The sequence below is a fragment of the Neurospora crassa genome, linkage group II, assembly GCF_000182925.2.
Source record: "Neurospora crassa OR74A linkage group II, whole genome shotgun sequence".
In the NCBI taxonomy this organism is placed as follows: Eukaryota; Fungi; Ascomycota; class Sordariomycetes; order Sordariales; family Sordariaceae; genus Neurospora; species Neurospora crassa.
In genome coordinates this window covers 625,897-650,418 of record NC_026502.1, presented here as the reverse complement: position 1 = coordinate 650,418, position 24,522 = coordinate 625,897, and the positions used below count along the sequence as shown (strand labels likewise).

The window sequence follows — 24,522 nt, the reverse complement described above, 5'->3', positions numbered from 1 at the left end:
GACCGTTATTAAAAGTATAAGAAAAAGTATATAATTAAGAATTAAATAGGAACGGATACTACTACTACGTACCTCAATAGAGAAGGACACGAGCCCACTCGGGACTGATAACTTGCAGCGCTTCAGCCGACGGAGGTAAATAAGCTGCCATCAATGAATTGTTACCATATGGACCAACAGTGCCGTGATAGTGATAGGTAGTATGTCCGTTCATGGAGTGGACTCTGTGAGGACGTCAAATCAAGAGAGCGGACCGGCGGCCAGCTAGAATCGGCAAGCAACAGCATGGAATCAACGCTGGGGTAGGTGGGTGGAATGCTCCGAATCCAATCCGGAGTCTCTTTTCTTCCACAGCACCGTGACCGAAGGGACTGTACGGATATGTTGCAGGGAGAGTGGAGATTGTATCTGACCAGAGGGCGGAGAATGGCAAATGGAAGCATGGATCCGAAGAAATTAAGCGGGAAGGACGAGTGAAAGAGAAAAAGATACTTACTCTCAATGGGAGATTTGTGTAAAAGAACAGCAGGCACTGTTAAGGACTACCTAGTTAGTACCCACGGGCATATGAACCTCCATGGTAAGAGCGCGCCCCCTTGTACCAGGTACTGTTCCTGTTACCGCACTTACTTCAACCGGTTCCTTCCTTCCCGCCTTACCACCCACCCATCCACTCATCGAGTCCAGCCCAGCCAGTCTCTTCAGGACTCAAAGACGAGACTGGCATGAACCTCCGAGTCCCAGTCCGGTTTGGATCTCCCTCCCCTCAACCTAGAACTAACAACCCACAAAAGGAACCAAGACCTCGCTGGACTCACTACCTTGCTTGAGTGAGCAACGAAACACCCACTCTGACGGAAAACAGATAATGATAAGAGAAGGAGCGAGCAGCTTGGGCAGACTACATTGAACCTGTCCGGCCGGTTCATGATGTTTGGTGAGAGACAGAATTACTTACTTAGTCTTCACAAGGTAGAACCTGGGGAAATCTGCAAGACAAGACAGGGCACTTCTAACTACCTTACCTACCTATGGTCAACATGTTTCTGAGAGTAACCAACTCGAATATGACTAGGTAGGTTCCCCCCCGGTTAGTGTAAGGTAATTGCTGTTAGTATCACTTTACCAGCTCAAGCCTTCTTTTTTTTTTTTTCCCTTGTAGTATAGTTCTCGGTTTTCTCAGAACTCCCAGGCCTGCGTGTGTAGATGTTACAGGTAAAGTCGACGGGTATAAGAAAAGATAAATGAAGACAAAGTCAAGTCACATTGGAGTGAAGAGGAAGTTTGATAATGGTGATGATGCTATTTTGCATGCCCTCACCCCCCCCCCCCCCAAATCTTTCATCCAATCTACAAGTAGGTATGCCCATCCCCATCCGCAACCCCCATCCCCATCCGCAATCCGCAATGTGCAGCCGTCCATGCAATCGATCCAAGTCGAGAAAGGTGTTAATATGAATGATGCAAAAGAAGAAGAAAGAAGAAAGAAGAAGGAGAAAAAAAAGAAGTAAAGTTTCTCGTTAGATAAAAGGTTTTGCGTTCAGAATGGTTTATAAACAAGATCCAACCAAGCCTTCATTCCAGAGGGCCCGGTCATCATGACATACTAGGACTAAGTGCCCCGGGATCAGCCGGACTCTTCAACCCTGGACTTAGACCACCTGTTGATGTTGTCCTCCTCAAGGCACGCAGCTCCTCCTCCAACTTCCGACGCTTGGCTAGTTCCTCCTGTGAAGTAAGTTAGTACCCAATCATTGAAATGAGAGAAATAGAAAGCGAAAAAGAAAACTCACCTTCATCTCCTCATTGAACCTCTTCCGCTCCTCCTTCATCGTCGCCCTAAACTGCTCACTGAGCATCGTCGCGCCCATTCTCGGACTCAACAATCCGCCAGCAGCACTACCCGCCGCGCTCAGCGCCGGACTAGGCGGTGGTCTCAGACGCTCCTTATCCAATTCCTCCTTGAGCCTGCTAATCTCCCTCTCCATCTTCTCTCTCAGTTCCGCCACCTCGCTCTCCAGCGACTCCTTGGCCTGCGTCGCGTCATCCAGCTTATGCTCCAGGTCGAGCTTCTCCTTCTCGGCGGCAATCGACTCCTTGGTGATGGCCTCAAAGTCCTTGAGCGTGCTCTCCAGCTCCATCTTCAGCTTGGCCACCTGCGCCTGCAGATCGGCCACCTCGTTCTTGTTGCTGATGGCAGCTGCGTGGGCGGCCCGCTCGGCGCGTGAGCCGTAGGCCCCGTCAAGCTCGGCCTTGGCGATGGTCATTTCCATCTTGATCTCGACAAGCATCATGTTCATGCGCTCGAGCTCCTCGTCCTTGTCCTTGATTTCCTTGCGCAAGCCCTCGACGACGTCCTCGGCGTCCTTCTGGGCCTTCTCAGCGGCCGCCTTGGCCTTGGCGGATTGCTGGAGCTGGGACTGTAGATCGACCACATCCGCTTCCGTCTCGGCCAGGCGAGTGGAGACGTCGTTGAACTTGCTCTCGAGGTTGGCGATGACGGCGTTGCGCTCCATGAGCTTATCCTGCGTCTGCTGCGCGCCGCGCGCCATGGCGGCCTCTTCGCGCTCGGCGGTGGTGCGCTGCATGGCCTCCATTTGCTCGAGGGCGTTCTCCATCTTGTCCTTTGCTTCGAGGACACGGGCCTCGGCATCGTCGATGAGGCCGCGCATCTTCTCGAGTTCTTCCATCTTGGCGCGGAGCTCGGCATCCTTTTCTGACCCGCTCTTGTTGTTGAGCTCGCGCTGCTGCTTGATTTGTCTTTGCAGCACAGCCTTTTGCTCTTTGAGACTGGTGGCTTGAGCATAGAGCCATTGTACCTTGGCGGAGAAGCCCTGGAGAGAGTATTGCTCGTTGGGATCGATGGCTTCGTCGCTGCCGGAAAGATATTCCTCGTCCTCCTCGTCAACGGCCAAGTTCATCTCCAGGCGCTTCTGGCGGCGAGCAGCCTTCTGGCGCTGAATCTCTGCAAAGCCGGTGTGGATGATATCCCACAGACCCATGAGGACGGCTTCGACTTGCTCGCTGTCGGATCTGTTGGCATTACTGTTGTTAGCGGTCGAGCCTTGTGTGCGGCCCATCTCAACTCGGATGGTGCGCAGAATGGTCTCGAGGTAGTCGAGCTGCTCGTCCATGGATCCTTCAGAGGCCGTAGGAGGAGCCGCTGTGCCGATGTCGGGAATGGTCTGCGTCAGGAAGGTATGAGCACGCCTGTTCAGGGCCTCGATGCGCTTTTCGGCTTGGGACAGGGTGGCTGCGGAGGCATCACCGGCAAGTTCCAGGTCCCTGTTGATGGCTGCAGATCTCAGTTGCTGCTCGTGCATGGCCATGTCAAGACCGCGCTCCAGGTAGGCAAGTTGGACAGGAAGTGTTTGGCCGTTGCCGGCAGCTGGCTCAGGATCATCAAGATTAGCGTCGGCGGACGGGTTGATCTCGGTGATTACATCCCTCAGCTTGTGATTCATCATCTCCAGTCTTTGCTCGGCCTCCGCAAACAGCCTGATCTGACCGTTGATCTCGGTACGAATAGCGTCGTTCTCGGCTGAGAGTTCCTGCTGTCCGGCCCTGAGCTGGTTCTCCGTCTCCCTGAGCTTCTGCTCCGCAGCCTTGAGTCTCTCGTTCTCCTCCTTGACCCGCTCCATCTCCTCCCGCAACTGGCTGGTCTGCTCACGGATTGGCGACTTTGGTGGAATTTCGAGATTCGTCAAAGCCGGCGCCGGAGTAGGAGCAAGGTTCACCGACCTCTCAGGTCCTCCTTCCGACGGGTGTAATGTCCGCCAGTCGAATCCATCATCACCACCAATGGGTTCCATGCTGATACTATCCCGCGAGTTGGTGTAGGTGTAGAGGCTTTCGGGGCTCTCGGGCATACCATTAATCATCATCGAGTTGCCGAAGACCTGGCCATTGGGTGTCTGCGCATTTCTCCTTCTCGCTCCATGCGTCAACTGCAAGATGGCGGCGGTATGTTGTAGTAGGCGGCGCTGGGAGTTGAACAGCTGGTTCTCGAGCAAGGCAAGCTCGGATGAAAGCTCATTGCAAAGGCGCTCGCTATTTTGCTTCTCCACCTCGGCCTCCCTCGCGGCAGCGATGTCCTCACGGGAGCTGTGTCTCCTGGGTCCTGGGTTGTACAGTCGGGCCATGGATACGGCGGCATCGCGGTACTTTGTCTGGATCGCGAGGTTCGCGCGGGCCTGGTCGATACGTATTGTCAGGGAGCGGGTTTGTTTCTTCAGGTCGTCCACCTCTTCTTGGGACAGGATCTCCCATTGCTTGCTGTCACTCAAAGCGGTTTCCATCAAGAGGTGGATCTGGATAGGGTCATCCAGGTCGACAAGCGCAGAGATGCGGGGCCGGTCGGCATCATTGACCTGTTAGGGAAGCATTCTTGTTAGCCTACACCCCAGCCTCGAATCAGTCCAAGATTCCCATCCGGTCAATCGGGTTGTTCTTACGGGAGTGTACCGCGGCTTGTTGAACCCCTCGGTCATGGACCTCCCCAGGCCATGGAGGGGAGGCGGCGCCCCTTTCCTAGTTGCGGCTCCATTCATGATGATGATGGTGATGATGATATATTAGGTTTAGGTGTAGTAAGGCAGGTTGTATATGCGCCTGGGGTATCGTCGTATTAGGTATTCAAGAGAGCGGGTTGTTTAGTCTGGCGTTGGTTTGGTATGCGTTTGAAGTACAACTAAGTCGTCCAAGACATTATACAAAAAAAGGCGAGAGAGCGTGGGAAGGCGAAGACGCAAAAACAGACAGTTGAACAAATCTGTTGGTCGTGTCGTGCAAGCGAACTAGGTATGTCTAGTTGGGCGGCGCCATGCAATGCCGTTGGGCTTTATCTATGCGCGATGGCGCGAGGATGTTCGAGATGCGACTGCAATGCGGCGGTCCAAGTTGTCCAGGCACCGGGTACGTCTCCTGTATGTACGATGCAAGGGGATCGAAGTCGGGTGTTGGAGGCTTGGAGGAGGAGGAGGAGGAGGAGGAGGAGGAGGAGGAAGAAGCGACGAACGGGATGGAAAGCCCCAGCGGTCGGTCGGTCGGTCGGGTCGGCCCAGGGCGGGATGATGGCCCGGTCTACTTGGTTTACTGTAGTTGTAGTGTAGCTGAGGTGGGTGGAAGGTGTTTGAGAGTTGGGTTGGGATGCCGGTTAACCGCCGATCCTTTCAATTGCCGTCCGGGGTAGCCAAGAGACAGAGAGAGAGAGAGACGGGACGGGACCTGGGAGTGCTTCCTCAGGGGCTCAAAGGCAACTGAGCAATGGGACGGGAAGGAATGGAGAGAAAGGCGTCGAGAAGGCAGTCCAAAGAATCTCCAATAAAGTGACGCGAAGTCCGAAATCAAACACCCAAACCTACCTATCAAGGGGGCAAGATGGATTAAAGTGCCTTAATCCAGAAAGGGAAACCAATTTTATGTGGAAAATGGATTCGACCCGAGGACATGTCCACTTTTACGGGCGGCCTGAAGCCTGTAACCGCTGTGAAGCTAGCGCTAAATTGGGCCGTACCTGCGTGGTGGGTGGGGTTCTCTTTTCGTTCAAAGTCGCCCGTTCCTGGGCCATCGAGGTCCTCTCTTCCACCGACACGTCGAAATGAACCCAACGACCTGACGTCTTCGGAAGTGAACAAGTGGAAACCATGGGAGATCTCATTAGCCGAGCGTTTCAGATACAAGCATCTCTATTTCTTGACAATTAAACCATTAAACCGGGTGGCGGATTGATTTGAGCGTCAAGTGAAGAGAGACTCTATGTACTACCATATATGATGCCTTGTTCTACACAACCGTTGGTGCATATTTACCTACTGTGTTGGTCTCGATGATCGAACAACTATTCCCTTCGCTAATCGCGCTTTCACACTAGTCTAGACTAGTGTATATCTGCTGAGCATTATGGTAGTTTCCTACAGGTATTCATAAAGTGTCCAAGTGGAAGCTTTTATCTGATTTGCAGAGCTCGAATTCTCCCAACATTCACCAGGACGGGACTTTCCTTTGTTAAATCAAGTGCACGACCTAGGCCAAGTGTTTCTCATGGGTATCCGTCCTGTCTTTTCTGTTCCGTCTCATCCACTTGACGCGCATCGGTAGATCGGAGTGTCTACCTCTGATGTGAGACATGACACATCCTTGCATACCGTGTGTGTTCTGTAGTGTAAACCATCAATGTCTAATTAATTAACACAAGTATGTTCCGCAGTAAATATATCAAGGTCACATTTCAAGGCTAAACTTGACGCCTGTCATGATGGTAGAATTTGGCATGACGGCTCGGCAAAACTCCTAGCACGATACCACTGCATTACTAGGAGTGCTTCCTGGGGGATATGGGACTGGAGCAAATCCGGTCACGTGTCGAATCTCCCACCCAGGCTGTTGCGGCTACAGGACAACTGGACGTCAAACAGGACATATCATGTTACGAACCAACATTTGTATTATTGCTGTCCTCCATGGCCCCAAACCACCTTGTCCGAACTGGAAACACCCATACTCCTCATCTTAAAATGCCCCTCTAACCTCATCTATCAGTTGCTGACCCAATGGTCTCCTCCTGCTCCCTTCCCCCTCAGCAGCTGGCTGCGCGCCCGTAGCCACACCAGTAGATGCCCCTTCATCCTCCAGTCTCCTCCGAATCCCATCAAACCTGTCGTTCCTCTTCTGGGCGCGAAGACCGACCACCCACCCCGGAACCCGCCAGCGCGCAACCGCCGAAGGCAAGAGATCGTTGCGCCACAGATACCCCACTGCCCAACCAATCACCGCACCGAGGAGAGAGCCGGGCCACTGGAAGAGGGCCAGCTGCAAGGCCATGAGATACCGCGTCGACTTGTCCGAGAAGATGAACCCGCTGGTGTCGTCGCTGGCGTTGGATGGTGTCTTGGCAGATAAGGCGACCTTGTACTTGTAGATCTGCGGGATCATGGCGTGGTACTGCGCGAGAATGGCAAAGAGAATCGGTGTCGGTCCGGCGGGTATGTAGTCCAGGACGCCGAAGGAGAGCGGTCGTAGCACGACAGTGAGGAAGATGGGCGGAATAATGGCTGTGAAGAGTGCGGCTAGGAGGATGAAGGACTGTTTTGCGATGGTAAGTACAGAGGTGTATAACGTGATTAAGATAAGGGTACTCACGGCATATTTCCTTGATCCCCAAAACCGCTCAACCATTCTCATGTGGTAGAGGGACATGGCTCCAAAGAGCACCTCGGATGAGTTGGTGTAGCATAGTTGGTACGTCAACATGCGCCATAGTTGTCCGTAGCGGAGGAAGTGAGTGCCAATTGAGATGTAGAAGTAGTGCTTGATGTCAAAGACGCTGGCGGCGATGGAGAGCCCAACCAGGCCCAAGACCAGTGCCTTGGTTACTGGCGCGTCAGTGAAGGACATGATTGTGTTTTTTTTTTTTCGTTTTTTTTTTTTTTTTTTTTTTTTTCTCTGTTCGGACTGGTCTCTATGCACTTTTGGTTCTCACAGAGCAATGAAGACTGCCCAATGTGAAGAGGAAACACTCGGTTGCTGAGATGGCTCTTCTTGCCAAGCTCAAGAGATGAAGAGGAAACCGTATGTCTTGATGTACTTTCCCCCTTTTGGATGCCCCGTCTCTGGGATCGCGGCAATCAGATGTACATATGAGAATCGTTGGCCGAAACAGCTGTCCAGACGCACCGGGCAATCAGGGCAGTGGTGTTCAGGTTTTGAAGAAGGTCAATTCCCCGGCTGAGGGTGTGGAAGTTAAATGGAAGGTTATCGTCGGCCATCACGGTTCCTGGCCAAGACCTGCCGATGACATGTGTCCCGAGAACTAAAGGTGGGGCTACGGGCGGACATCGGGCAACTTAACCCTGCCTGCCACGGCCCGCGGGAAATGGAAGGGAAAATGATAGGACGACAACGAATAGAAAGCCTCGGAGTGGCATTCTCACTACTGTGAGTGCAGTCACCCATTCAGTGTCAGTCACAGCAGCTACCATACGAATTACCTGACTGACCTCCACACAGCTGTGCTTAACTTGGGTACCTACGGTATCTTGGACAACTGCACGATTGCGTCTTTACACATTGTTGTGCTTTTAGGTTGCGGGTTTATCAAGTAGTTTACACCCTGCTCATTGCAGTGTACTGTATTGGTCCTCTTTTTCTCCAACTGTTGGCTGCCCATCGTCGATCCGGCGCTAGTCTAGAGTCCAAAAAAAGTTACTCTCCAGTTTCAATTCCAACATCCACTTCGGGCTTTCAGTTGGAGGCTGATCCCGTCCCGTCCAACCTCGGGTCTCCACGCCCTCTTCTCAACGACCACCCCCCCTCCCATATTCATAACTACCGACTCGGTCACTTGGCATCGCTGCCTCTCCCGGTCCTTGTGTGCGCGGTAATTCGGCATCATGTCTGATCTCTATCTCTCCCGCATCCGTAACTGGTTCCTCAGTTCGCCCCCGGCAGAATGGGCTATCAGGGGACTCCGCGAGACCCTTATCGGCGCCTTGAAGCAGGGTCCCGTCCCTCGCCATGTGGCTTTTGTTATGGACGGCAATCGGAGGTATGCCCGGAGCCACAAAATTGAGACTATCGAGGGCCACCATCTCGGCTTCGAGGCTCTTGCGAGGGTACGTTCTTACACGGGGTTCTTCCTGCTAATGGGGCCAATGCTGACTGACATGTGATTGTCTCAGGTCCTCGAGATATGCTACAAGTGCGGTGTCGAGGTTGTGACAGTGTACGCTTTCAGTATCGAGAACTTCAACCGCCCGAAATACGAGGTCGATGGCCTGATGCAGCTTGCCAAGGTCAAGCTGGAGCAACTGATTCAACACGGAGAACTACTCGAGCGATACGGCGCCAGTGTTCGCGTGCTGGGTGAGCGTGATCTTCTGAGCGATGATGTGCTCGAGGTGATTGACCGAGCTGTTTCTACAACTAAGAACAACAAAAAGTAGGCGTGTCTCGTTATCCTGCCCCTGCTCAGTTCACGGACGAGTCAGCTGACCCAAGGCCTTATAGGTGCATCTTGAACATTTGCTTCCCATACACGTCACGAGAGGAAATGACGACCGCCATCCGTTCCACGGTCGAGGAATATTCGAAATCATCCGCCCCGAAGCGCACGCCCTTCTCGCAGACGCGCATCACACAAAAGATTATGTCGAAGCAGGGAGACAGGAGCGGGAAGATGGAAAGCGACAACACATCTTTGGGACAAGAGCAGTCGCACACCCCACCCGGGTCGGACGATAACGAAGACTCCATGTCATCCACCACGACGCTATACCCCGATTCCCCGGGCCGTACTTCCAAGGACGGCTCCAACCACGTTACCATATACCCCAATGTCGAAAACATCACGACCGAAACGATCGACAAACACATGTACACGGCCGACTGCCCACCGCTAGACATCTTTGTGCGGACTAGTGGGGTGGAGAGATTGAGCGACTTTATGCTGTGGCAGTGCCACCAAGATACCCAAATGTTTTTCCTCAAGTGTTTCTGGCCCGAGTTTGACCTGCGCCATTTCCTCCCTGTCTTGCTGGAATGGCAATGGCGGCAGAAGAAGAAGGCGATGGAGGAGGGGCCTCGACAGCGGGTCAAGGCGGCCTGAATGGCGCCGGTTGATACCCCAAAGTTATGTCAAAGTGTTGAAGCGAGCAGAAGGAGTTCAGAGTCGATTTCTCATTCTTAGATATCATAGCAGCAAGCATACAGAATTATCGAGGGCCGCCCTCCTTCACAAGTTAGGGCTTGAAAGGAGAGAGGGCTGAAGAATTTATGACCGGTTTCACGTCTGCGTCTTTTTGCACCACTACGCGTATGAACATATCCAGAAAGTTGAATCACGAAACCAAGCATGTCATGTCCTGCAACCCGCCCCAACCTGCGCCCGATAACGGACATGAAGTGCACAAAGATTTGGCGATAAGGACAATTGAAGGAATTTGGTCACTCTGAACGAAACAAGTGGACAGATTCGATCAAAATTCAACTATAACCCATCTCTGCTAACCCAATCCCAGCAATGATGTAGCAGCTCGTCGGTAGGCCTTGGTGGTCGACCTCAATGGCTCGGCGCAAGTGGAATTAAGACGAAGTCCTTATCTTATCGCATCCTCCCCTGCTGCCAGTGACGTACGTATCAGAGGTCTCGAAAATTTGGAGTCAGCCAATTGTAGGGCACACTCGGTCCATTTAAGTTGGGTCCTCGGGGAACACGACACATCCATTGCCGGCCGGCAAAAGAGGAAGGAAAGCTCCAAGAAGTTACCTACCTACATACCAAAGCGAAAGTGACATGACACTGGCAGAAAGGTCTCGGGTTGTAACCTGTGTAAGTACCATGGGAGCGAGGTGATATCCTGGCAGCGTCTATTCGGGTTGAGGTCGGGTGGTTAAGATGGATGCGATTGTGGGCGCGTCGGTGGTGGTGCCCTGCCCGGTTGCCGCGAGGTCCTGCGGCATTGCGGCAGTGGATAGAAGCAGGTAGGATGGATGAGGTGCTTCAGCGCAAGACGGGAGAGAGCACACTGTCACAGGGCACTGCAGCACCTCACTGCAGTGGAAGTCCGCCCAAGAGAAAGTCTGGGCAACCCGCAGGCATTCACAGTCCCGAACCCAAGCGGAGGTCCGGTGGAAAGGGAAGTCTTTGGCTCTTCCCACCCACACACCCACACCCACACCCACACACAGCCGACTACGGCCACCCTGACCTCCCCATCCTCTTTTCTCTTGTCCTGATTCTGTCCCCAGGAATAGAGGTACCTAGTTAAACGCCCACGCATTTTACTACTCGACAAGATACCCACGGCGACATGTTCTGACTCCTCTTTTTTTTTCCCAACCACGTATTTCCTGAACAGCAGTAATCAACAATCTCGCCGCCGTACTGCTGCTACCTGACTCTTCTCCGTCCTCGACGCCTTTGGACACGAGCTGGAAGCGCCGCCACGAATCTTTGGGAGCAAGCAAGGAAAAGCAGAGTCGGATCCAGCCCTACTCGTGTGCTTTGACGCTCTATACTACCCCTCGTCTTCTTGTTGTCTCGATCTACTCCCCACCTAATAGCTCTTGTTTATTGTCCATCCACGCGCGTCAGACACCAGACCTCTCCTCTACCGATCATGAAGACGGCTAAACCTCCCGCGGCCGAGGCACCCTCGGGGCCATCTGGCTCGAATCGCAGAGCGCAGCCCGTACGACAGACGCGAATTAACCCGCCGCGAACCTCGTCCCTCAATCGAACCAACTCGTTCCCCAACGGCCCAACCCCAGAGCAGCCCATCGACATCTTCCCCGCCGTCACCCACTTCACCGATGCCATTACCGCCCTACCAAAAGAGCTTGTGCGGCACTTCACCCTCCTCAAGGAGGTCGATGCCAAGATCTTTGCTCCTGAAGCGACCCTCTTCGAGCTCGTCGATGCTGCTCTCAAGGCCCCCGTACCAGACCGCACCCGATCGGTCACCGATGGCAATAACAGTGTTGCGCCAGCTTCAACGCCAATGAGTGCCCAAAACAGCACCAGCGGACGGGTGGCCTCGAACGCGAACCCCGCCACAGTACCACCATCGATCACCGACTCGGCTCATGCCGCCGTCTTCGACCCTACCAATCTACCGCGTCGGCACCTATTTAGACAGGCCGCCTGGAAAATTCAAGAAATGCTTGTTTCACTCGAAGAAAAGAACCACGTCATATCCACAGCGAACGATGCCCTACACAAGCAGCTGTCGCGCATTGAGGAGATTTGGCCACACTTGGAAAATGAATTCAGCGACGAGGCCAAATGGGGCAGCACTACACACTGGGCATACGCTGAGAACAGGGTCCCCAAGACAAACCACAAGGAAGCCGAGCGATCACGACGCGAAGGTGCGGCTACTCTTTCTGCCGCTGCACAACAGATAGCTGAAGAGGCCGCTGCGCGCAGCAGCGACAGGAAGCAGGCGTTGGCAGCGAAAAAGAACAACAAAGGACAGGCCACTGAACCAGAGGCAGATTCAAAAGCACAGGAAACCACCAAGAAGGGCCCAGGGACCGGCAAATCCAGAAAACACCAGGCCGAGGCTACCCCCGTCGGACTCGGAATCGCCAATGGCACCCCGACTAATGGAACCGGACCATCCAAGAGACGAAAGGTTGAAAAGGAACCCAAGGCCAACGGAAGTGCCCCCATGGAGCGTGCCATGAGCAGCGTCTTCGGTAACGGAACGGCAAAATCCAAGACAACGGCGAGTCCCCGGGGATCCCCAGCGCCCGATGGAGCCACCCCAACTGGACCTACTACGAAGAAGCGCAAGGCGCTCCCGTCGGGAAGCACCCAGGCCAAAAAGAGGTATGTTAACAGCACCCCCTATTTTGTCTACATTGGTACGGCATACTAACTGTTGTGCTGTAGCAGGACGAATGCCGCCAATTCACCGTCGGTGGCGGCATCTCCCCTTCTAGGATCTCTCCCTGACACCAAGGCCGGGCGCAACTCTCCCGTACCCCTTCCTCCTCGTCCAGCTTCGTCGCGCGCACGTGGGAACTCGACCGCATCTACCACTCTCCCTATACAGCAACGACCTGCGACCGCTACCACAAACAAGCCCAATGGCATCACACCAGCAGTGGCAGAAGCTGTGCCACAGAGCAAGTCAACTTCAGATGCAAAGGCACCAAAGGAAGCCGATCCACCTGCCCCTACACCTGCCAAGACCGAGGCTGCGAAGCCAGAGACAGAGATCAAGCCTCCTGTCCCACCAGAGCCGGTAGCCAATGCTAGCACAAGCAAGAAAGAAAATAGCAAGGCGGTGACTGCCCCCGCCGAAGAGCCAGAAACCAAGAAAAGGACAAATTCGATAGTGTCACAGACAGCGATACTACCTCCGCCAATAAGTACTACTGTCACAACTACCAAGAGCGGTCGTGCGAGCAAGCCGTCAACACCAGCGACGGGGACCTTTGCGGAGGCTGCCAATGCAACCACAACGACTGCGAGGTCACGGCCATCAAGGAATAGCACTAATCAATCGGATAAAGATAGCAACAGCACTAGTGGAAAGGATACCTTTGGTAATAGCACCACCACGACATCAGGAACAACGACATCGAAGCGGAGCCACAAGAAGGGCGCGTCGTCGGTATCGGCCGTGGCCGTCTCCGTTGCCCTACAAGATGAGAAGCCAGGCAAGTCAGCCGCAGCTTCGGACGAGAAGAAGGACGCCGCCAGCGACGAGAACAGCGGCCGACCCACCACCAGCGGCCGAGGGAAGGGTAGTGCCGCCGCCCATCGTGACAGCAAAGCTGAAAGAGGCTCAGAAAGAGACCGGGGCGGTGAGCGCGACACGAAGACTGAAACTAATCACGGCCATGGTCACGGAAGGAGAGGTACCGCTACCGCGGCTGCTGCCAGGGCTCAACAACAGCAACCCCAGCATCAACAACGGCAGGAGGAAGAGGACGATGATGACGATGATGATGATGTCGACGCTGATGAGCAGAGGTACTGCTTTTGCAACGGAATCAGCTATGGAGAAATGGTGGCGTGTGACGGGGACGGGTGTCCGAGGGAGTGGTTCCATTTGGAGTGTGTAGGGTTGAAGGTGGCTCCCAAAGGGAATGGTGAGTTCTTTTCTTTGTCCCTCTCTTTGCCAATGTTTGTTTTGTTTGTTTAGAAAACATGACGGCTAACTCAAACGTGCTAAAAACAGCGAAGTGGTATTGCGAGGATTGCAAGAAGAGGTTACGCGCTTCGGGGAGGTGAAGAAGAGCTTCGCGAGCACAGCGACCTTGTTCTAGTTGGCGGCGAGTGATGTCCACACAAGGGCATATTTCTTGCGAAAGTACGAAGGAGAAAACTCAGAAATGATTACACTACATGATTTAATCGGGCGAGGTCCCACAGGAACAAGGATGGTGAATAAAATGGCGTCGATGGATAGTATCATGAGCGAACGGACGGACCAACAGCATGTTTGGATCGTAGCTTTTGTTGGCTGACGACGATGATCGATAGATCGATCTGTTTCATCCGTCCCCAATGCATAGATGGTTGTATGCGATGCTAGAATGGGCCGGGACACTTTTACTGTATAGTCTCTTTCTTTGCACATACTATTCAGTCTTTTCAACCTGATGATCTTTTTTTTGGGGGGGGGGGGGGATCTTACTAGGCTGCATTGTGATTGAGAATGTAGTGTACTAAACTGGGACTGCATTACAGCGTCGAGAAATTTGGGAGATTTCATTATAGGTATCTTTTCTCTTTCTCCATTTTCTTTGAATGGCCATCAACATCTCCGTCCCTTCTTCAGTTTTCATCAAATTCATCCCAAGCCGTCCATACTACCACCATGGGCTATAAGTTATTAGTTCTTGATCACTTTTCCTTTTCGGCACCGATGAAACGAAAGCTTCGTCATTATACGTTGGGAATAATACATACGGACATCGATGCATCATACGAAGCACCAAAACAGGCATGTCAAGAAAGCTTGTCTGATGTTCATACAACCCCCAACTATGTAACTCACTCAACTCGATGTGTCTCTAGCTTACATACATACATACCCACCTACTGTAGTAAAGCCGAAGAGAAGTCCCCAAAAATGCAGTGATATTCTCTAGATGGGAATACGACCTTCCCCTCACTTTCCCCTTACTGTGTGTGAACAAGAAAATCTTATGTAACGAGAACCACTTCACTCGGAACTTACTTGAACTAACCTGTGTGACCTGTGACCTGTATGTAACTTGGAGGATGACTTAGGTTTCAACTCGCAGCATCTAGGTAGGGTATGTACACTATTTGATTTCCGTATGTACAAATCTTTGCACATATGTGCCAAATGAACCGATGTATATGTACCTACACATGCTCTATACCTGAGGCAGGTTTTTCTGCGAAAGTGAAGTGAATGGTACCTGCATGCATAGGTAGTAGAGACCAGCCATTACGGAATATATATTTCCGTCGTCGTCGTCGTCGATTTCACTTGGTTGTTTCCGTTTCAAGAACTGAACTGAACTTACCTTTGCCAATCCACTTTAGTCCCCTTCCAGTCTAGATATAACTTACAGTACACGTATTTTCGTTCTTCATTACTTGATCGTCGTCGTCGTCGTCGAGGGTTTGCTTTCCTTCCTTCATTATTTTCTTCCTTATTTCCCCTCTCACACATGTTATGTCACCTTACATCACATCAGATCACATCACATCCACTTCCCCCTCTCTCTTCCGCCCCGCCCCCCCCCCCCTGGCAGCCAGGTTCCATTGACGGAAGGTGTTAGTTTGATCGACAAACGGCGGCAGTGGTTCCATCGACAGACAGACGGATGGTACATTGCCGAGGCCGGTTGAAAGCTTGAATGAAAGCTTGAAAGCTTGGGATGAAAGCTTGAAAAGCTTAACGGCCATGTACTACTGTATGTCGATCTCAGACTAGTGTAGGTACACATGTAGTGCAGTGAGCAAGTTGTCGTCGTCGTCGTCGTCGTCGCCGTCGTCTGATCGTCAAAAGGAATGGTACGTTGGGGTTACATAGGTAGCTCGGTAGGTAAGTTGGCGGCAACGGCTCGCTCGCTCGCTCGCTCGCTTTACATGTACGAGTTTGGAAAATCTTGAGAATCTCGATGAGGATCTGTCCGCTCCAATAGGTACGGGAGACGGAGGGATATCGGATCGGGATGGTGGTAGTGTGTTCGGGATTGAAGGTAGTAGGTAGGTGAGTAGGAAGGAAGGTAGCTTAGGAAAAAAAAACAAAAAGGAAAAGAAGGAAAAGAAGGAAGAGAAAAATGAACGCGCAAGGTCAAAGCGATAGCATTCGACCATCTATCTGTACATTACCAACCACCATAGGTACTTGGCAGGTCAAAAACATCACTAGGTAATTAGGTAGTGTAGCAGGTCATCATTCATATCACCAACAAGCAGCAGGTAGGTACATCTAGGTAGAAATCCCGTTAGTTCTCTTTTCTTGTTTCTTCCCTCTCGCCTGTCGATTTTTGTTTTCTCGTCCTTTGCATTCCTTGATTAACCTCAAAAGTGAAAGTGTTCCTGACTGTCTTAACCCTTTTTTTCCTTTTCCTTTTTTTTTCTTTTTTTCTTCCTTGGTTCCTATGGCCCTTTTAAGTTTCATCAAAGGTGAAACAACAAAAGGTAAGGGACTTGTTGGTCACATCGATTGTCTTTTTTCTCTTTCTTTTCCTGTCTCTTTTTTTTTTTTTTTTTTTTTTTTTTTTTTTTTTTTTTTTTTTGGGGAGAACGGTGGATAGACAAGGTACCGAGCTTGGGGACTTTTGGAGAAACATCGCACAAGCTTCGTTCGTTAGAAGCCTTTCTTTGTTGTTTCTCTCTCTTCCTTTTTACACCTTTTTACACTAACTGCTCCCCTTGTCCCAAGGCGTTTTTGGCGTGCTGTCGTTGGCAAAAAAAAAAGAAAAGTTGTTCGGTTGACGCGGCGGGTGACACTGGACGGGAGGGGGGACGGATGCGACTGCGAGCAAGCGAAGGGAAGGGAAGGAAGGGTTGGGAGGGAGCGATGATCTGGCCAAGACTTTTAGGAACTGCCCGAAAACCTGGGGTAAAACTTGGGAGACACGGACGCCCGGTCTGGATGCCTTGGCTTTTTAGTTGTTTTCTTTCAGTTCTGCCTGCTTATCTGCAACGTTTTGCATTGTATTGTGTTAACTGCACTGCCGAAAAGTTCTTTTTGTTGTGGGCTTTGCGTTGGCTTCCTTCCTGTCCGCAGGATGAAATTTGACATGCACTTAATCTTGGCGAGTACTTGACAACAACTTGGTGAACCTGGCAAAGGCTGACTGGCAAAGCAACACTGCATAGTTATAATGACCTGGTCAACGTCAACGTAACCCAGTATTACGTGCTGAAATGTGCTCTTCCAGAATCCATCTACTGCGTACATATATCACCTAGCACGCAATCCCGCATTATTTCCACGTTGTCAAAGTGGTGTAGTGTATGAAGAACGTTAAAGGTCAGACGTCAGCTCCGCGGAGATGGAAAAAGGGGAAAGGTCACACGGAATATGTAAACTGCAAATGTTGTGTAATGTGTGGTGTTTGTTGGCGACTTGGATGTGTTTGTGCAATGATGATGATGACTATTACCACCTTGTTGATGTGATGGACAGACTTGTCCAGGGCACACTTGGTACTTTCTTGTTCTTCCCACGCACATATTCTTGGTATACGTTGCTGTTTTCCCCTTTTTTATGCAAGCTGTGTGTGGTCCCGTCGAGGTTCTCCCCCAATTGATATGCGGGGAAAGGGGAGACTGAGGCTACGACAAGCACAAGGAAAGACACGCAGCAAAGTCGAGACAGGGTTAGCTCGGGGCGGCAGGAAGCGGCTCCCCGGATTGGAGAAGACGGTGACAGGGGGGGGAATTTGGGGAATCAACCAGAAGAGTGGCTTGTTCTCAGCAAAACAAGCGAGAACTTGCGGTGCGAATGATCAGGTGCACGTGAACAATTCTGAGCCTCTCTGGGATTGTTGACGGAATGCTGCAACCTCTGGACTGCTTGGCATCACCTCATCCATCCCGTCGTCTCCCAGTAGGTAGTCTGCTAGCAGGATCATATCATTTCAACGCTTGAAGTTTTGGCACTGCTCAAGTATCTGTCATCTTATCTTCTTGGGGTGATCATCTCTGATGGCCGGCTGGTTGAGATTGACTTTGGGCTTTTGACTCTTCTCCCCACTGTCGTTGATCTTCTGGTCACCTTGTCTTCCGATGGAGAGTTTGATTGGCCCATCTAGAGAAGAGCTAGAGAGATCCGCCGACAACGGCGTGGAGTCGATCTCTCAAAGGGTGCAGAAAGGGGTCCAAAGCGGCGTGTGTGTAGTGTACATACATATGTAGTCGCCGGGCCCCTCGTTGCTCCCCATGTCAACGAGTCATTTGACAAAAGCTTAATTGCTGGTTCAATTGCTTGTTGTGTCTGGGAATCCGTAGTGTACAAGAAATATGATATAAGGGGCTGCCCGTCGAGACGTACGTAGTTGTGAGAATGCGATTCCGACCCTTTCCAAAGAGCGACAGTTTGGAAGTTGGTCACGTCAGCCAAGGGTCGTATCAGCCGCAGATCGCCAGAGCAGCGTCGGAGGTGGCCAAGACAAGATAAGAGAATGATTCAAAAAAGCATCGCGAATTGGGTGCTCTTCATACCAGTCGATATGTCAAATGGTCGAAATGTGCACGGGATCGGAATGAATCTGGAGAAGCAGGCCGGCGTCCCTTCTGAGGTGGAGATGTCGCGGCTGTCATTCCGTCGGTGGAGAAGGTCGCTCTCAGTCTCGCCTCCAAGCCATTACATTACGTACGAGCACGTAACTTTGGTATTGTACCGCATGTACCGTTAAGTTGCTGAGGACTTCAAGCTGGCGAGCCTGGCCAGCCACCAGTCCACCAGCCCACCAGAGAGCAGCCATTGGCAGCCCGGGTCATTCTTGTCAACCACTGCCACTTCACACCGGTGATGCTAGGTGTGTCATGGAAACTTGGGTATTTTGGGTTATCTGCGGTGGTCGGCAACTTGAGCTGTTGAGCAACATTGCAGCGATCCGGCACTGCGTATCTCTTGGTACGTACGTCTTTTGAAAACTGGAATCAGTTACAAGTAAACGATCGATGGCACAAAAATGATCCAAGAAGCAGTTACTCGATTTGGACGTTTGGTGGGCGATATCAGGCTCTGGTTGGTCCGTTTCGTGTCTCTGGTAGGTCACTGATGCTGCAAGATCAACCAGGCCCAAGATACCCGATTACTTTCCATACACTAGAATGACCGTCTGTCAACCGAAGCTCTGATAGTGGGACAGATGAGGCAAAAACGAGAAATTCCTGCATCGTTGGGGACCCGGTCCCTGATGACCATCACCAGTTCGTGTGGAAAGAACGTCTTGGGCTTTTTGACCCAGTTTCCACCGCGTTTCCATCTTCCGTGCGTCCGTCTGAGTGGTAGAAAAGGGCATTGGCATCATTGGAAACCTATTCCATCGACCATTTCTTTTTTTTTTGGTAGCGGCGATGGACCCCACTGTCAATCGGTCTTCCCTTCGACATTAGCCCATTTTAACTGGGGCCTTCCAGGATGAGTCCATAACTGCCAACTGAACGAAGGGTTTCTGCGTTCTGCAGAGGCACAGAGGGTGGACTGTAATGACTCTGTACAGTATTGAGGGTCTGGCGGGGGCATTGGACCACACGGCTGGGTCCCGCCCACAGGCAAAGTACACACATTCCTGGCAGGCAGCACACAGGTCTTTCCTGGGCAGGGCCACGCAGGCGACAAAGGACGGACATCCTTTCCCTTGAATTTGCGTTGAGTAATGAAAACGACGACTTAGCAGAGTGACAGAAAATTCAAGCAGCCCTCCCGGCACCGCTTGCCGGTTTGCCCTAGGTACCTACTTTTTCATTTTGCAAATCAGCTCGACACTTAGTATTTAATCAGTGTGTCCTGTTTTTTCCATTCGCAACTGCCCTCGCTTCTTGTTCTGGTCGATTCTTCTGCCGTTCTTGTCAACCATAGTGTAACACCAACAACAACAACAACCAACAAGACATTCGCTTATTACAGTCCTGTCAACCGCGTACGGTAACCGAACAACGAAGAAGAAACGAACGACAGAACAGGAACAGGACCTCATCCGACGGACCAACGCAATCCGACCGATCGACCGTCCAAAGGAACGCAAGACCAAGCGGAGGGGAACTCCAAAATTACGCATACCGCGTGCGCATTTGAGGTCATATTGCGCTTACCCCATCCCATCACTTCCCCTTCGTCCCCATCGGTACTAGGTAAAGCGGTCGGCGCACGTTTTGTACTGCCGGTCCTAATTTCTGGTAGCGCCAGCAATCCACATATTTCCCCAGGTTTCAGAGGTACAAAGACACGGTACCTGCGAAGGAAAAGCCACACTTTAGCGACTTCTATTCGTACCCTACTGTGTTCTCGGTCGCTCCCGACAGCCTCTCTCCACGCTTTTCCTACCTCTACCTAGCTTCCCTTTGAGGTTGCCTCACCTGACAGCAGTTGGGCTGTTGGTCTGGGCACTTTGTTTGGCCATCTTTCTTTTACCCTAGGTAGCCAGCGGCAAGAAGCGGCGGCGGCGGCGGCGACGGCTCTGGGATCTCCGACCCGAGCACCTATCGACAGGATCCTGCTGCTGCGTGAGGGGATTGGCACCATCTGTGAGCCAGATCACGACTGCTGCGGAGCCAACTCCAACTCTTCAACTGCAGTGTCCAAGGGAACAACGAACCTGTCCCGCCCTCTGCTTCCACTTGCATCCCCGCATCACTTGCATCGCCGGGACCCCTTCAACCTCGTTCTTCTTACCTAACAGCACCATCCCTTGACTAATAGAAAAACACCAAGCGGCTAGTTAGACTAGTCCACGCCCGCCAAAGAACAAAAAAAGTCCGGTCTTTCGGCACGCCTGTCCACGCCTGTTTTTCGTGAGCTCGTGGGACCACACGCTTGGACACCTGTCTCACCTGTCGATCCAGGGTTACCCCAACTTGGCGAGGGGCGATCCCAGAACGGCTCTTTATAACCTCGCCGGGATCCAAGAGCTTCCAGACACCGACATCCCACCACAAGCGAAAATCCAACTGATCCACCAACAAACCATCCTTCCCTGTTCGTGGCTCTGTAGCTCCAACCTTTTTGATCTTTGACTGTCCGACTTTTCGTCTCTTGTTGCTCGAGAGTTTCCATCCAACCCTAACGTCCTCCTCCGCTTGTACCCCCGAACATTCATCCCGGCCCGCCAACGTCTGTGACATCGTCCCTTCTCCCCCCCTCAAGGAGCCAAAAAAAATCACCGAACAAAGGACGTCAAACAAGGTCACCCACCGCTTGCTGTCAATTATCGATTGTTCCGCCGTCGCACACCTGACCTCATAGCATCTTTGCCATTGGGCTCGGCCAAGCCCCCTCCGACCTTTCGTCCTCCTTCCTCAATCAACATGGTCATCTTGCATCACCTCAACACATTCGCGGCCATGGATGAAATCCAAGCGCCAACCCCTCCTATCACTCCTCCTGCCGACCAGGAGTGCCTCTCCCCAGCTCTGCCTTCTCCTAACGAGTGCACCAACAACAACAAGACCATGGGTGAGGCTCAAAACCGCCAGCCTTCTCCCGACAGGGCGTCGCGCTCTTCCTTCTCCTCCATCCGCGAGAACGAAAACACCCTTACCCAGACCTTCACTCACTCCAAGGTCTCCCACTTCGACGTCGACGAAGAGGTTGTTGACGATCGCACCCCCGAGGTCACTCCCGGCCCCTCGACCCTAAACAAGGTCGACACCTTCAGCATGATCCAGACCCAGTTCCGCCCCCCAGTGACCCAACCCAACAGCAGGCTTCGTGGCTATGTTGCCCCCGCCGACGGCTTCCAAGGCTGGAAGGGAATCCAGGTTAGAGGCAAGCTTGCTAGCAGGAGCTTTGGAGACCTGACCATTTTGAATAACGTTTGGGGCAGTCCGCCAAAGGATCCCAGAAGTGTCAAAATCAGGCCGGGTGAGGCTCCCATCGAGAGGCTTCCTGCTGAAATTTTGAGTACGTACCCATCCGGCTCCATAATGCCCCTCCCCCGCTTCGCATCTGGGAACAACCCGTCCGCTAACCACCATGTGATGTGACAGCCGCCATCATCGGCCTCCTCTTCCTCGATGTTCCCCCGAACGGCGTAACCCGGCGCAATATCGATCTGATGTCGCTGTTGCTGACGTCCAAGACACTCCACCTTGCTACCTTGAGCACGCTGTACAGCCAGATCACCATCCCCCACTCGAGAATCTTCCACAAGTTCCTGACCCATATCGCCGAGCACCAAACGCTGGGCACAATCGTCCGACGACTTGACTTCTGCCACTTCAACCCTTCACAGCTCTTCTCCACGGCTGCCGAACGATCCCAGGCTCGCAATTTGACTTCCGAGACCTTGCTCCGATGCCTCGAGTTGACCCCGAATCTTCAGGAGTTCTTGGTCCAGGAGCACATTGACCAGGATTTGAGTGTGGATGTGTTGAGAAAGCTGTTTTTGGGTCTTGAGCGCATGGAGGCTTTGGACTTTTGCGGATGTACTTCTACCTTTTTTAAGGATTCCTTCACGTCGATAGTGACGGCGGATTGGCCCGCGCAGTTGACGATTCGCCGCCTTTCGCTGCACAAGTGCTTGACATTGCCTTCAACTGTCTTTGAGGCTATTCTTCCCCGACTAACCCGGTTGACGCACCTTGACGTCGCCGGCACTCGCATCACTGATGCTGCCCTCATGTCGATCCCCTACACGGCCAGGATCACTCACCTGAATATCGCCAAGTGCAAATTGCTCTCGGCGCGCGGCGTGATTGATTTCCTCGCTAACCACCCTGCTGCCCAGGGCCTCGTATACCTGAGCTTGGCTACTGATGCTAGAAGCCACCAGCTCTTTGATGTCCAAGACATTTCTGAGCTAATTCCCATCCTTCCCACGACCCTCAAGTCCCTCAGTTTGAAGGGAAGCAAGATGGATCCTTCGCACATTGACTTGCTTCGGCCCTTGACCAAGCATCTCGAGGAACTGGCTATTGGCCGATCCCTTCTTCTGGAGGATGTTAACCGTCTTTTTGTGCCGGACGAGACAGACGATATTGAGAAGCAGCTCGAATGGGTTCCTCACACGCTCAAGTTCCTCGATCTCTCGGATTTGTGGGGTAACGAGCTGGACCTGGTATATCTGTTCAACAGCCGCTGTGCCATCATGAAGCCCTTCTCGGCCCCTCTCGAAGTGGTTGAGTTGGCAGAAGATGTTTTCCGTCGTGTGGTGAAGTCGTCTGCCACCTTGCAGCGCATGGGCTGGCGCACCTCGGAGGTGGGAAGCCGCGGATGGATGGTGCGACAGAAGTCTCAGGACCCCTCTGTGCCACACGACGACGGCAGCCGTGGTTGGAAGATGGGCGCCGAAGCTTGGGGAATGAGAAAGATCCCCGTCGCAAGAGCTGAGGTCGGCGGTATGTACGGGAGCTTCATGTTTGGGCGCAAGCTCTAAGCAGCTCCTTTTGGATCCGCGATCGATCTGTTCCTCGTCACAACTGTTTTTCCGACTCTCAACTCACTTTTTTTTTTTATATTCATTCTTATGTATTCCCTATGTTTGCATGGCATTGCATGGTATGACCGGCATGACAAGCGAGATATCCTTCGGTTTTTTTGCGTCAACGAACGGAGTTTGGAGTCTTATTTTCTTATTCTTCGTTTTATTTTAGTTTTTCGCATGTCGAGAGCGAGGTCGTTGAGAGTTCCAATATCCATTTCCCCAACAAAGGATTCATCGGTATTTGAGGGTTTCCCGGCTCTTCGCGTCATTGTCATTGCATGGAGTTTTTGGGAGGCATTGGCTTTCTGTTGCCTTGATCAAAAGAAGGGTTATCCAAGATTTTGCTTTGCATCGATGGACATCAAATTAACCAAAAGCAGGAGTTTCCAAGGATAAGGAATTGACTGTTTGGTCATGAAGAGATGAACAGGAGGCGAGAGACAGACAGATTTTGTGATGACTGCCTTTCGAAGTTGCATGTATTGTGTACTTATTGATAGCTTCTGGTGGGGGAACCCAGGGGATTCGAGGGGAGGGAGATTTGTGCTACATTTATACACATATCTACTCGGCTACCTGAACTAAGCAAAGTCTGTACATATTACAAGCTCACAGCATTATCATCATTCAGCATGTGCCAAATGATATGCGAGAAGCAGATAAGATATCGGAATTGTTTTGGAACCGCTGTGAATAAGTGAGTGAGTAATTGATATGTGTGATGGATGGTGGTCACTGGGTGTCACCCATTCCCTTTTGGCCCGACCCCGCGTGGGGGGTGTTAGTTGGTAATCAGGGTCCCTCTCCTCGTTGGGCCGAGTTGTTGAAGCAGACAGACACATTGAACAAGAGCATCGAATAAAAAGTTCTCTCCAATGGTCCCTTGATGCATTCATTGTACATATGCAAAGGCTGGAACATAGTTACTACAAGTGATGTCACTGAAACAGTCGATGTAAGATGTACATTATAGATGCAAAAGACGGTCGGTACCTGCGTACTTGCCTCCCGTCTGTGTTGGTACATAGGTGATGGGATCGATTCGTGTTTAGGTATTGGGGCTGCTGGCTGACATTCCACTTTGCGCTGTGATGAGGGGTTGATTTAAGTTGTATTGGGGAAGTGAAAGTGAACTGAAGAGAGTTTGAGGAGTGATTGAGGTGCCTCCGTTGCCCCATAGTAGTTCATGTAGATTATCTGTCTGGTTATAAAGACTTGTAGTGAGAGCAGATAATATAAACCTCGACTATACCTACACCTCAGGAATAATTATGGCATTTCTCAAAACGAAGCTTTCGTACACCGAAAGAATGAGACTTTAGACAAAGCATTGTTGTGTTCGAACGTCACTGCGATGAGAGAAAGTGAGCAAGAGTTGCATATCCAGGGTTAGGGTATAGTCAGCGCATTCACGAGGTCGCCAGC

General features: G+C 51.9%; 5 protein-coding genes across 5 annotated transcripts; 3 read left to right on the top strand and 2 right to left on the bottom strand.

The window, feature by feature from the left end:
* Positions 1 to 1,293: 1,293 nt before the first annotated feature.
* NCU03458 (hypothetical protein) lies at positions 1,294 to 5,376 on the bottom strand. Its single transcript, XM_950956.3, has 3 exons — positions 4,455 to 5,376; positions 1,794 to 4,370; positions 1,294 to 1,728 (listed from the first exon to the last, which is right to left on the bottom strand). The coding sequence occupies exons 1-3, from the start codon at positions 4,548 to 4,550 to the stop codon at positions 1,597 to 1,599; spliced, it is 2,805 nt and encodes a 934-aa protein (XP_956049.1). The 5' UTR covers positions 4,551 to 5,376; the 3' UTR covers positions 1,294 to 1,596.
* A 986-nt stretch (positions 5,377 to 6,362) lies between these two features.
* Positions 6,363 to 7,775, bottom strand: NCU03459 (UBA domain-containing protein Ucp14). Its single transcript, XM_950957.2, has 2 exons — positions 7,141 to 7,775; positions 6,363 to 7,083 (listed from the first exon to the last, which is right to left on the bottom strand). The coding sequence occupies exons 1-2, from the start codon at positions 7,393 to 7,395 to the stop codon at positions 6,511 to 6,513; spliced, it is 828 nt and encodes a 275-aa protein (XP_956050.1). The 5' UTR covers positions 7,396 to 7,775; the 3' UTR covers positions 6,363 to 6,510.
* A 191-nt stretch (positions 7,776 to 7,966) lies between these two features.
* NCU03460 (dehydrodolichyl diphosphate synthase) lies at positions 7,967 to 9,848 on the top strand. Its single transcript, XM_950958.2, has 3 exons — positions 7,967 to 8,612; positions 8,679 to 8,938; positions 9,007 to 9,848. Exons 1-3 carry the CDS (start codon positions 8,391 to 8,393, stop codon positions 9,602 to 9,604), a joined length of 1,080 nt encoding a protein of 359 aa, XP_956051.1. The 5' UTR covers positions 7,967 to 8,390; the 3' UTR covers positions 9,605 to 9,848.
* Positions 9,849 to 10,659: 811 nt separating this feature from the next.
* NCU03461 (hypothetical protein) lies at positions 10,660 to 14,129 on the top strand. The gene is made up of 3 exons (XM_950959.2): positions 10,660 to 12,331; positions 12,395 to 13,602; positions 13,692 to 14,129. The coding sequence occupies exons 1-3, from the start codon at positions 11,118 to 11,120 to the stop codon at positions 13,742 to 13,744; spliced, it is 2,475 nt and encodes an 824-aa protein (XP_956052.2). The 5' UTR covers positions 10,660 to 11,117; the 3' UTR covers positions 13,745 to 14,129.
* A 5,972-nt stretch (positions 14,130 to 20,101) lies between these two features.
* On the top strand, positions 20,102 to 23,704 carry NCU03462 (leucine Rich Repeat domain-containing protein). Its single transcript, XM_950960.2, has 2 exons — positions 20,102 to 21,575; positions 21,662 to 23,704. The coding sequence occupies exons 1-2, from the start codon at positions 20,981 to 20,983 to the stop codon at positions 23,047 to 23,049; spliced, it is 1,983 nt and encodes a 660-aa protein (XP_956053.1). The 5' UTR covers positions 20,102 to 20,980; the 3' UTR covers positions 23,050 to 23,704.
* The last annotated feature ends 818 nt before the right edge of the window (positions 23,705 to 24,522 follow it).